At 53.1% G+C, this 12609-nt stretch overlaps 1 protein-coding gene across 1 annotated transcript; it reads left to right on the forward strand.

The window, feature by feature from the left end:
- Positions 1-455: 455 nt before the first annotated feature.
- LOC104469268 (nitric oxide synthase, brain-like) lies at positions 456-10306 on the forward strand (the record flags this gene model as incomplete). The annotated part of the gene is made up of 2 exons (XM_010083717.1): positions 456-1165; positions 10174-10306. Coding segments are annotated over exons 1-2 (843 nt in total), but the record flags the coding sequence as incomplete, so codon positions are not given.
- Positions 10307-12609: the final 2303 nt, after the last annotated feature.

The following is a 12609-nucleotide window of genomic DNA, read 5'->3' on the forward strand; positions in this document are numbered from 1 at the left end:
CTGCACGCACTCCTGCCCTCTCTCACTTCTCTTTCTCCTTTGTTTTTGGGTTTTTTATTCTTTCCTTTCTAGCTAACGAAGCCTGCGGACCGTTCGCAGGGATGCTGGTGAAGCCACCGGGCTGCCTCCCCACCTCCGCCCAGCGCAGGGCCAGAGCCTAACTGGAAGCTGGCATGTTGCCCCCTCCAGCCCCCGTTTGGCAGTACAATGCCCAGCCCTTCCTGCCCTGCCCCTAGCCTTGCCTTCCACCCGTGATCCACCCTGCTTTCCCTGGCATCAGCGAGGATGCTGCAGAGCCAGCCTGCAGCCGAAGCCCAGAGGAGTTTTGCTTTGAAACCAGTTGATTAAAAGCCAAAGAGTTGCCCCTTCCCCACCCCGCTGTGGGTAAGCATCTCGGGTGGTGAATTTTTCTGTGTCGAGGTCCTGGTCTGCAGGCTCGAAGAGGGGGGGCTGCCATGGAAGAGAATGTGTTCAGCGTGCAGCAGATCCAGCCCAACGTCATCTCGGTGAGGCTCTTCAAACGCAAGGTGGGCGGCCTCGGGTTCCTGGTGAAGGAACGCATCAGCAAGCCGCCCGTCATCATCTCAGACCTGATCCGGGGAGGGGCTGCGGAGCAGAGTGGCCTCATCCAGGCTGATGTCAATGGCAAACCGTTGGTGGACATGAACTATGAGACGGCGCTGGAGATCCTGAGAAGCATCGCCTCCGAGACCTACGTGGTCCTCATCCTGCGGGGTCCTGAGGGCTTCACCACTCACCTGGAGACCACTTTTGCAGTTGACGGGACACCAAAAACCATCCGTGTCACCAGACCCCTCTGTCCGAATCCGAAGGCGGTTGACTTGTCCAACCCAAGCCTCCACAGCAAAGAGCAGCCGCCGCCGGCAGCCGACTGCACCATGGGCTCCCTGTGGACAAGAGAGATGGGGCGGGGGGAGCCGATGGTCCATGTTAACGGCGTCATTACCAGCAGCAAAGGGCAGGACGCTGGGAAGGGGAAGGAGGGTGCTTGCGGTCACCCTTGCCTCAACGGCAGCGTGGAAGACAACGAACTGCTTAAAGAAATCGAGCCCGTCCTGGATCTCCTGAAGAGCAGCAGTAAGGACGGCGACGGAGAGGCACCCTCCAAGGTAGAGACGAGAGATAGAGAAGTCCAGGTGGACTGGTAGGTCTCGAAATATATTTATTTTTTTTTTTACATTTGGTGAAATGTGCTGGTTTTGGGTACCCAATGCAGCTGGTGTTGGTGGGCACCTCTCCAACAGCTGCTGTTGGGCATGGCAGGGTGGAGATGGAGAGGAAGGGATGGAAAAAAAAAAAGGAGGGGGGAAGCGATTGATGAGGGGAAAATAAAAGCAATGGAAAATTGGGAATAGGTGGTGGAAGAAAGGGAGAAAGATGTAAGAGTGGGAAATGGGGGAGACAGCAGGGGTGATGTGTCGCGGAAAGCTGAGCTCTGCGATGAAGGGGATCACAGGCTGGGCTGGGATTTGTTTCTGTTCCGTGTTCTCAGTCTAATTTATTGTCAGCTTTAAACAAAATCCTGTGCCTCAGTTTCCCCATCTACCAAATAGGATTCATGGTATTGTCTGTCCTTGCTCTTCTGCCTTGGAGCTCTCCCCTTGAAATCTGCTGTTGATTAACTGCCGGGGAGGGAGAAGGAAGGTCAGACCGGCAGAGTCCGGTGCTTCCCTGGAAAAATGAGTTTCCAAACCTTCTGTGGTTTTGGCAGTCGGGCTCTGGCTGTGGGGAGGGGAGGGGAGAGGGGAGCCTCCGTCCAGCTCCAGCTGAAGGGCAGTGGGATGCATCTTCTGCACATAGGGAAAGGGGGAAATGTTTCCCATCGAGAGCTCAGAAGTGACTGTTCTTTATCAAAATTAAGTGGCGGAGCTGCCTGTCCATCACCTCAGCTCCTTCTAGATGGAGCTAAGGATTTCAATATGGGCATGCATGTATAATGAGGGGGGGACAGATGGCTGCTTGCCCTGTGGCCTCTCGAGGAGGGTGCAGTCCCAGTACGCGGCTGGAGCAGCTTCATTTCCGATATCTGCTCTTGCAAGGGGCTGTGTGTGTGGCGTTGCCCTCCCAATCCTCCTCGGCATTTCCCCGAGATGCAGACCATCGCTCCGGAGCCCCTTCACACTTTGCAAAAATGTTGTTAGTAGTCTTTCTTTTTTTTTTTTTTTAATTCTGTAATACCAGCTCTCCCACATCCTGGCCATTTATTCGCAATGATAAGTTGCCTTTTCCCGTTGCCTTTCCCCATGTCGCCCAAGATTTTAGCAGCGTCGAGTGCCGCGGGAGGTTGTGGCTGCCCTCGGTTCTCAACTGGAGGCTTTTCCAGGAGGGTTCCCTGAAGCTGGTGATCTGGGTGACAGAGCGATTTGTAACTTCAAGTTCTCTTGCTGCACCTGCTTCCTTAGGGAGGGGGAAATATGATATTTATGGGTTTTTTTTATCAGAAACAACGAGGTGTTGGCTGCGGACGAGAAGGATCCCTGGGGTGGGTTCCCTGCCCAGGCTGAGCTCCCCATTGCTCCCATCACAAACCAACACCCACGCTGTGTCTTTCCCATCTTATTTTTTTTAATTATTTTTGGTTGGTTTTGCACCGTCATGTCTGCTCTCTCCCAAATTGTGAGTTTTTTCTGCAGAGGACACGGTTACTCAGAGCCTGTTAGGGTGGTCACACTGAGTCAGAGGAAAAATAAAAAAATCAACTCAACTCAGTCAGGTCAACCCGTCCCTGGGAGAACCTGGTTTAAGAAACCAAAGAACTGAGACCTTGAAGGTACAAGTCAAACAAAAACAAAATGTGCAGGAGTGCTTAAAAAAATCCCTCCTGCCCCTCTCTTTTTGCTGAAATTGCTTGGATGGAGCTGGGGGTCATGATCTGGTGAAGCCCCCGAGGGCACGATCCCCAGCGTTGACATAAGGCACAGCCTCACCCTTCAAACCGTGTCCCCCAGTGTCCCCATCCTGTCCCACCACCTGCAGATTCTCCATGGAAATTCTGCTCTGGCTGGGGAAAGAATGAATTTTTTTTTTTTTTCCTTTGAGTGTCTCTTCTACTCTTAAAGAGATTAAACCGAAACACTTTGAATTCACTTGAACTGAAGGACCTCAAGCCAGCAAGAATATTAGCAAAGTGGGTACTTCACCAAAACTCCACTCACTTCATTCTTCAATATCCTTTAAAAAAAAATAAATCTATTTAATGTATGTACCTCAGGACTGAAAATCCACTTTTCATTCAAAATTAGTCTTCAGTCTTCTGCTTGATGAAAAGCCGCAGCCTCGCCCTCGCGGTGGAACTCTGTGCGAGCGAGAAGACCTGGGCTCAAAGAGAGAAGCGGGAGAGGAGATATACTACAGGGACAACGTGTCGAGAGCCACTCTGCCCGGTAAAGGGCATTTCTCAGCCACCTCTCCTCCCACTCCTGCGACGTGCAGGAGATGATTCATCTCCTCCGCCTGGTCTCAGACAGGGCTGGGGCATCCTGAAGGTCTACGGTGAGAGTTTTCATGGTCCATAGAAGTGCAGAGAGGTCAGGGCGTGATGGGGAGTGGATAACCACAGAGATTCTGTTGGTCGATGCCAAAAAAATGCCTCAAAAAAAGAATCAAGCCTTATCAGATTGATGCAGCTCTCAGGCTGTAGGCTGGGACTTCTCCAGGCTTGGGGGGGTAGCGAGCAAAGCTGGCGTTAGTCGAGACAGGAATAGAGCTCTGCCTAGACAGCGGGAGGGTGCAAAACCTCTCCCAAGGTTGAGCTCAAAGCCTACAGCCTGGACAACTTGACCGTTGATCCAGCTGGAGATGCCGGTCTCGGGGCCAATCCTGTTCTGTCTCCGTCTTCGCCTGGTGCTGACCTTCACAGCCTGCAGCTCTCTGTCAGACCCGCTCTGGCTCACCGAGCTGCGACAGCTTTCCGAGGGCTGAAAAGGAACGGTACAAGTTTGAGGTTATTCACAAGGAGCCAAACACTCCTTGTTCAAAGGTGGACTTGGCCAAAAGCCATCTGAATTCCACCTGATGCTTTGGGCTTCCAGCCCGTGTCTCTAACATTATTTCCAAGGAAAACTGGAAAATCTGGACTTTGCATTGGGAGATAAAACCAGTTCATCTCCATCTGTTGCACCCATGGTGTGCATTCCCTGGGGAAGCTGCCCCAGCAATGACCTGGCTTTTCCTCCCTGTGGATTTCCAGCTGGAAGGTGCCCTGAGTCCACGGCACGTGCCCGTGGGATGGGCTGTGACAATGGCTTAATGTCTGCTGCTTGGCTCCAGCCATCTGCGATGGAGCCCATCATAGAACAGAGCGTGGAAGTGGGGCGCAAGGTATGATGAGAGCTGGCATTTCTTGCCATGAGGCTCACCGGGGGCTAGAAAACAAAAATAGAGTTTGATTCACTCTCTGCCAGCTAACCTAGGTCTGTTTTTCCTTCGGAGCTCTAAGGAGATTGTCATGTCCCATCTTCCCTCCCTCTCCCCGTCACCGAGTTGCCAGTATTTATTTTTCTACTCAGGTCTGTTCCATAACATGAACTGCATGATGGAAACATGGCAGTTGTGGTCCAAAAAGGCAGCATCAGCAGCCCTGAGAGGGAGGAGTGTGCTGAGAGCAGGGATTCTGTTTATGAAGGGTTTCAGGGTTTCAGGCTCCATCCTGCATTAGAACAAACCCCATAATTTTGCAGTTCTCAAAGAGAAAATTCTCTTCCTCCCACCTCCTTTGCCGCCGCCAAAATCTCTTTGTGTTGCTCAAAACGCTTCATTTGCATTTCTGATGTCTTCATTATTCCATACTTGGACACGAAACTTCCAAACCTCTGAAATGAAAAGGTTCCCTGAAACGATCATGTTATTGCCGTTCTGCAAAACTGTAAAAGTCGGAAGCTTTGGCGGTGAATAAACCTCCCCTTCTCCCTTGGTGGATTCTTCTTCCTCGTCACTCTGACTACATCAGTCTAATCCAAAGAAATAGCAGTCTAATCCTGGAAATAACGTTTTCCACCCAAATATATTCCTGTGGAGCCCTCTCAGACCAGTTTTCAAAGCACCCTTCATCCACCCAGCCTCAGCACTGGTGCTGCTTCTTGTGTCCTGTGGGATGGCCCTTCTCCTTGTGCGTGGTCCCAGCAGAGCAAGCCACGGCCACACCTGAGCCTGGGGTCTCCCAGCAGACCCGAGCTGTGTTTGGCCTCCAGATAAGATGCTGAGGCTGGAATCTGTTGGGTGCTCTTTGGGAAGAGATGAGCGCGGCCGTTGCGGGTTGCATCTGATGCTGGCTGAATCTTGAACGATGCCGGTGGGACTTGGGGATGGCTTGGGTCTGTTCCCAGGTCTTTATCCTTCAATGCCTACTCAACGGCATTTACCAACCTCATATTTCATAGTCCCCTCTCCAAAGCCTCTCTGTGCAGCTTCCTCAGCTCGTTAGTCCCGAATTCCAGCACTGGGCACAGCCCAGGGATGCTCTGGCCTTCTGAGGGCACAAGACCTTCTTCAAGCCATGCCACGAGCTCGTCAGGGAGGCTCTCCTCCTCTTCCTCCTGTTCAAGCTCCCATTTCTCATTTAGGAACTGGTTTCTTTCTCTGATTGCTCTGCAGCTGCCTGCTCTGGGCACACCGGCCCCAGGGAGCACATCCCACCTTTTGGGATTATTCCATTTGCTTTCAGCATTCCCACTTCCTTCCCGAGTTCTGCTCCATCTGCACCCTGCAAATCCCAGATCCTGCCCGATCCCTTCCCCTGCCTCTCCCTCAAACGCCAGACCTCCCTGTACCCCTCAAGATGAGCATGTTTTCCAACGTTGCAGACTGTGAGCTGCCCTGGGGGTGTGATTGCAAGGAAATATTAATTTCTGAGGATGCAATGCCCTCTGGAGTCTGGTTTTCTGGGGGTAAAAGAAAGGTGAGGCAAGAGCCGTTTACCCCAGCCTCTAGCACTGGCAGGAGGAGCGATGCACAGTGGAGCCTTGCGGCCATCTCCAAGGACACCCAAGGCAAAAAGAAGGGATTTCTCCACCAAAGCTCCGAGCCAGCGAGGTGTGCACGTGTGAGCCTTCCACGCAGCCCCAAGCTCAAGCGTGGGGATTCCAGCCACCGGGACAAGGGTCTGGAAGGGGTCCATTGCCCCTGGTCACAGCACAGGGTACTGCTATCAGCATCCCAGCACGTGAGCTGTCATCGGAAGCATGGACATCAGTATCCATAGCAGTTCATCCAAATTGGCCCCTGGGGACTGCAGCAGCTAGTGGTACCTCTCATCTCTGCCTGAAAAATCAGAGACATCCTTCTGACAAGCAAATTCAAAGGAGCCAAGTGACAAACTTTTTCTTTTTGCTCTTTTTTTTTTTTTTTTCTTCCTTTCTGTTTGGAAAAGCTTTGGAGAAATTTCTCAAAGGGCTGTCTCAGCAACTTCCCTCCTGCTTCATCACTCTGAGCACTGCAACATCATCAAATTAGTCAAAAGAAAACAGTGGTGCCTCTCATTTCTCCAAAACAGCCAGATGCTCTTTCCGAGGTGAGGCAGCATCCAAGGCTCTGCCTTTGCACCAGTGGGGGAGGGCAGGATTCCTCTTTTTTCTTTTTTTTTTTTTTTTTTTTTTTTTGAGTGACGAGTTTTGCTTTCAGAACAAAAGATGATCTCAAACTGGGTCCCTTCCCAAAAATCTGCTTTGGATCCAGGAGATCTTGCTCATAGTTAACAGACCCAGCAGTGGGACCAGGTCAGAGAGGGATCCCTGGATCCTGGATCTGCCTTTTGGGAGAGTTCAGCCAAACAAGTGCCTCCAAGGACAGACCTTCAGCTCTGCTTCCAGTGCCCCAAGTGGCGATTTCAAAAAATCCTCTTCAATGCCCTAAGGCACCCAGGTCAGCTCTGATGGTGAGTCGAGAGAATTTCCCCAAAGGCTGCTGGAGCTGAGGGCAAGACCCCCTCTCCCCTTTACCCCCCTCTTCTCCCCTCTCCCCTGTCCCCCCTGTCCCCTGCGTGACTGCAGAGGGGGCTGCTCCCCCCGCCGCTCCCTGGAGGTGCCCAACCTGGGGGTCCGCACCCTCCCCATCGCCCACTGGGACCCCCTGTGAATGGCTCCTTGGGCTCTCCAGTCGATAAAGTGCTTTTGGAAACATTATCTGGAGGCTGAGCTTGGGCACGGAGTTTTGGCCATCCTGCCTGTCTCCTTGAGAGTGCGAGTGGCATCCTCGTGTGACCATGGCAGGTCACCCCGCGGCTTGGCTGGTGGCCGGGCAAGCCAGGCCAAGAGAGGAAAACAACTGACCCAACAGACCCTGTTCCTGTTGGAGCGGGCAAACAAGGCAGTAACAAGGACCGGGCAGGAAATATCTGTAAAATGAAGCAATTGATTGGGTTTTAATTTTTTTCCCCCATCTGGAGTGAGGCTGTGGCTGCTCTGAATGGGCTTTTCTCTCCAAAAGACAGAGCCGGATACTTCTGGGCAGCGTTACCCGGGAGAGGTCTGCGCTGACTCAGCGCGGGGGCACGACCCGCAGCCCTGCCAGGGATGGATGGAGTGAACCGCAGCACGGCACCGGCACGGAGGCAAGATACGACCCGAGTGCAGGCTGATGGCTAAATTCCACAATTTTATATCAGAGACTAAGGGTGAGGGCAGCACCCTGCTGCCTTGCTTCCACAGCCCAGCTGAGTAAGAACAGCAACACACACCCCATTTCTGTCCCGTTTGCAAACATGCAATGGGATGTGGAGCATTTGATCCAGAGCATCCAACTGCCTGGACATCGCTGTTCCTCGGGATGGTGCATCTTGCTGTTGGGTGATGCTCGAGGCGATTGAGCAGGAGCAGAGACCCGCTCCAGCTCTACTTGTATTACACAAAGTAACCAACTACAGCGATGATTTAATTCCAGCATCTGGACTTTTTCCACGCCGTTGGCACAGGTACCAGCATTTACGGCTTTGCTGGTGTGCAGACAATGAGATTACGCGTGCAGCCTCCCGGCTGAGACCTCCGGCTGCTGCCGCCGATTGATGGATTCCTCTTTGAGGTTCCCGCGTGCCGGCAGACGCCTGTTTAGACGGGCTCACAAACACCATCCTGGAAGCAGCAGGTCGTGCCAGGCGCCTGCAGGCGTGCGCTCAGTGGCATTTTGGAGGCGCCTATAGGGTATCTGGCACTTGGGGGTCTGTCTGCCCAAGCCTCTCCTGCCTGTGTAGAGGCAAAGTCTGTGCCCTGGAGAGGCACTGTGGGCTCCCAGGAGGCATGTTCCCTCTGCTAAACCCCAGACAGCAGCAAATCATAGAATCACAGAATGGTTTGGGTTGGAAGGGGTTTTAAAGGTCATCCAGTTCCACCCCCCTGCCATGGGCAGGGGACACCTCCCACTAGCCCAGGTTGCTCAAAGCCTCATCCAGCCTTCAACACCTTTTCATCCTGCTAATTCTCTGCCTTGCTGCTGGGAATCCTCTAGATGATGGTAGGCTGGATGTGTCAAGAGACCCCGAGCCTCCCCTTTGGCTGGGCTGGTGGAGGCCAGCCTGGGGACTGTACGGTTCATGGTTGTCCCCAGCCCTGGGACCTGCATGGCCACCAGTGTTCCCAGCAGTGCCACCACCATGTAGCAAAGAGCTGGGACCTGTTGTCTTTGGTCATGGACCTGTTGTCTTTGGCTGCAGTTGTGCAGTGTGACGGGTGGAGTTTCTTGTGTTTTATCTGATTGAAGCCCTTTCAGGTACTCGTAGGAGCCAAGTCACAAAAGAACAGCTTTCTTCTCCTGGGGGGGGCATGTAGAAAACCCAGTAAAAGCTGCCCCCAAGGCACCTGTACCTCCTCCCTTGCACCAAGCTGGCCACTTTCACCCTACAACAGCCAATGTTTGGAAGATGTCCAGGAGCCTGGTGTAATATTTTGGCAGCTGAACGTTGCTCTGCAAAGGCAGAAAAATTGCAGAAAACACAGAGCACAAGGAGATCACCTTTAAGTGAAGTGTTTTCCTGTATCTGTACCTAAAGATATGAGCTGGGGGGCAAGGAGGGCTGTGAAACTGAGTTTATTTGTATGTACGTGTCTCCTTGAGACGGTGTCAAGAGCAGCGTGTTGGTGTGAATGATGTCGTGAGCACCAGCATCCTACTTTGGTCGGTGCCCAAAGCCGTTAATGGGAAGGCTCATTATTGACTTTAGTGGGCATCTGGAAGACTTTTAAGAACTGACAGCAGGAGCGAAACAATTGCCAGAGCACATTATCTTGATGGTCTGTTGAGCGAGGGTGAAGGCGGTGTGGCTGCCAGACCTGGCTTGCAGGGACCCTTCCCATATGTGGCTTCACTGGGGCAGTTGGTGTCTTTGGCGCAGGTGCCGCATCCTCCCTTCTCCAAAATCCACATCTCCAAACCCCATTTGTTTTTCTCCTTCGTGAGGGCTCACGTGGCAGCGGATTTCCATCACCTGCTCAGGTGGCATTTAACAGCCCCACCGCCACCCCGCGGCACGTTCCCCAGCCCAGACATGCGTGGTAGCCTGTGTGCACTGGGAGTTACACCAGTCTCACCGCACAGGCACTGGGGATGTCCTCGGTCCCCCACCCCCCAGCCTTACCAACAGCCCCAGCGGCAAGCCGTCTGTTTGCTCGGGTAAAATCTCTCGCGCTCGCCGGCATTTGCAGCATCTGTAAAGGTCAGGAAGTGGAGAGCGAGCTGTCTCGCCCTCCTGGGAGCCACCTACTTTTTTTGGTGGAATTTTTTTCCTCTCCTCCGTTCTTAAACACCAAAAGGTTCTGCAAACCCAGCTGGTTCTGCTAGGAGGTTTTGCAGCTGGAGATGCATGCTGCTCTCCTTCCCCAGCTCTGTGTTTGCTTTCACCAGGCTCCAGCTTGGTTTTTGGGGTGCAGAGGGTCTGGCATGTAACCATATAAGTGCAAGCCCTGGGGCAAGGGTTTCCTGTTGTTTTGCAGGAGCTGTGCTCGCCCGCACGGCGAAATTTCTATTGTGTTTGGGTTGCCCTCGCGGCGGTGATTCATTGCCCTGGCCGAGGCAGAGTGTTTCCTCCTCTCCCATGGAGCGATGTGCGATTATTTGCTCCCGTGGGAAGCAGCTGGAGCTGACCCAGGAGCTCTGGGACCTGGTCCCATGGTCCCAAAACACAGCCACCCTCCAGCCCGCTGACCCCAATGATTTTTAACCCTTCAGTTTCAGGGAAGGGGAAAACAAGCCGCAGAAAGTCTTACCAGCTCCGATGGAGAACGACCGTGTCCTCGGTGAGCTGTGGGGGAAGAGCAATGCACCCATGGTCCTGAACAACCCCTACTCTGAAGCAGAGCAGGTAAGAATGCATGGCTCATGCTGCTTTGGGTGGGAAGGAGGTTGGGGGTACATGACCCATCCTGGTGGGCTCTCACCCCACGGAGAGCCTGCAAGGACCACCTGAATGGCTGTGATGACCTTTGATGAGCTGGAGTTGGTGGGTGTAGAGTCTGGTTGGTCCAGAAGCTGAATTCTCCATGGTTCAGGCAGGGTGTAGGTCACTGGAGATGATGCTCCTCATCCAGGGGGCCAAAGTGGGATGGGAGCATGGCCAGGGACCAGGAGTCTGAAACCTCCCTGGGGACTGTCGTCCCTTTTCATGGCAAAGAGCCAAGTTGCGTCGTTACAGTTGCTTTGATTCATAGGCTGGTAATTCAATAGAGCACTTCAGATAATATGTTGTACGGTGCCTTTTCATCTCCTCACGCTCCACGGACATAAATTCTCAGGCTGCCTTGCCAGAAATGGATTAGCTCCATGTTTGTAGCAAAGCCAGAGACGTAAGGCACAGACCCTGCCGGGCCAGAAAAATCACCTCGGGGAAAACATGACGTGCGTGAACACCGCCAAGGCTCTTTGGGCAAACATCTCCCTGACGGGATTAACCAGCAGCAGGGCAGGACATGGGGGACCGGTCTGGGGACCGTTTGGTCTCCCGGCCCCACAGTATTTCTCAGGGTGATGTAGTAAGGACTGTTTTCCAAGGGAGGGGAGAGAATCAGTATTTTCTCAGCTCAGGAACATCCTCAGCAGATACTTCTGGCTGATGCTTCTTCCCAGCTCCAACAAGCAGCAGCACAAGGCTCCTTGTGCACCGTCACAGGTGCCACTCCTGTGGTTGACACACAGATGTTGAGCCTGGCCGTGGCACCCAGCAGCGCCCCGCAGCACCTCCCAGGCCACAGCTCTGCTGGTGGGTGTTTTCCCATCTCACTTTGTCAGATGCAAAGCCAGAATCAGGGGTGAGGTGACATGAGGTGACATGGTCCCTTCGTGACCATGGAGGTGACGTGGTCTTGGCTGTGGAGGTTGAGCTCTGTCCATGCCCTCATTCCCCTATGCCAGGAGCACCACGGTTCCTCCTGGGACTCCAGAGCAGAACGATGCTCACAAGCACTTTTGCAGCACACACGGTGCCTAAGGCTCATAGGACACATGAGACCCACTGTGTGGGTGCTGATGCACACCCAGGGTGGCTGAGATACTCCTGACCATGCCAGAAGTGCTGCGTGGTTTTAACGAGATCAGGATTGTGGCCAGGTGTCCCAGCAGCATAGACAACCTTCTGGTGGGCATCATCCTCCCTCAGCACACACAGACGGGTGCATCCAAGAGCTGAACACATTCATCCAGCCACTGGAGAGATGTCCCTGGGCAGCCCCGCGTCCCGCTGCATGGTTAATGCACTGTGGCAGGTATCACCAGCCCGGCTGGCCCAAGGACGGGTCACTGCTCTGGTCCCTTGGCCCCAGCTCTGGAAAGTCACCATCTTTCTGCCTCTTTGCTAAGCTCCTTGCGTGTCCGTGTCAGTTACTATAAGCACTTTATAACCTTCTGTGTTCAGAGCTTAATTTCTCTCCGTGTTACAGCTGCCAAACCCCCAGTCTTAAGCTGCTATTAAACTCTTTCATATTTTTTTTTTTTTCACTAGATGTGCAGCTTTCTTTTTATCCTTCTTATCCCCAAATCGGCATGCCTGCTCTTCTGGAGGCGCTTTGGTTTTTCCCCCGTGCTCCCTGCAAGCCGCTCCCGGGGCTGCACACGGGCAAGGCAGCTGAGCTCCTTGCAGGCGGCAATAAATACCGCGAACACGGGGGCAAGCCAAGCCAAGTGTGAGCTTTTTATACACGCTGCTCTTTAAAGCAGGATTTGGTGGATTGGCTTGGCCAGGTGGGGAATGTTCACGGAGGCTCATAATAAGGTGCTGAAAGACCCATTGAGCATTGATCCTTATATCTCCTTTTTTTTTTTTTTTCAAAATCACACAGAGTGTTTTGCTCGTTTCCCAGGAGCCCAATCCCCCTGGCCCTAACCCTGAGCGATGGGAAGATGCTGTGACTGCACCAGCCCCGTGAGCCGTATTTCAGCCTGTACAGATGGATTTGTTGGAGCTCCAGGGTAGCCGGGGCTGTGTGTCCATGTAGCTAGAGGGGAAGGGAGTCATGGCAGATTCATGATTGTAAGGATGATTTACAGCTTTATAAAAGGGAAAAACACCCTTTCAGCTGGCGGGGTTAATGCAGTCTGGAAGGAAATGTCAGCACGCCAATAGATCTGTGACCTGGGCCAATGCTGCAGACCCCATCCTCCCATAGTCGATGC

Source organism: Pterocles gutturalis, unplaced genomic scaffold (assembly GCF_000699245.1).
Source record: "Pterocles gutturalis isolate BGI_N339 unplaced genomic scaffold, ASM69924v1 scaffold6045, whole genome shotgun sequence".
Taxonomy (NCBI): Eukaryota; Metazoa; Chordata; class Aves; order Pterocliformes; family Pteroclidae; genus Pterocles; species Pterocles gutturalis.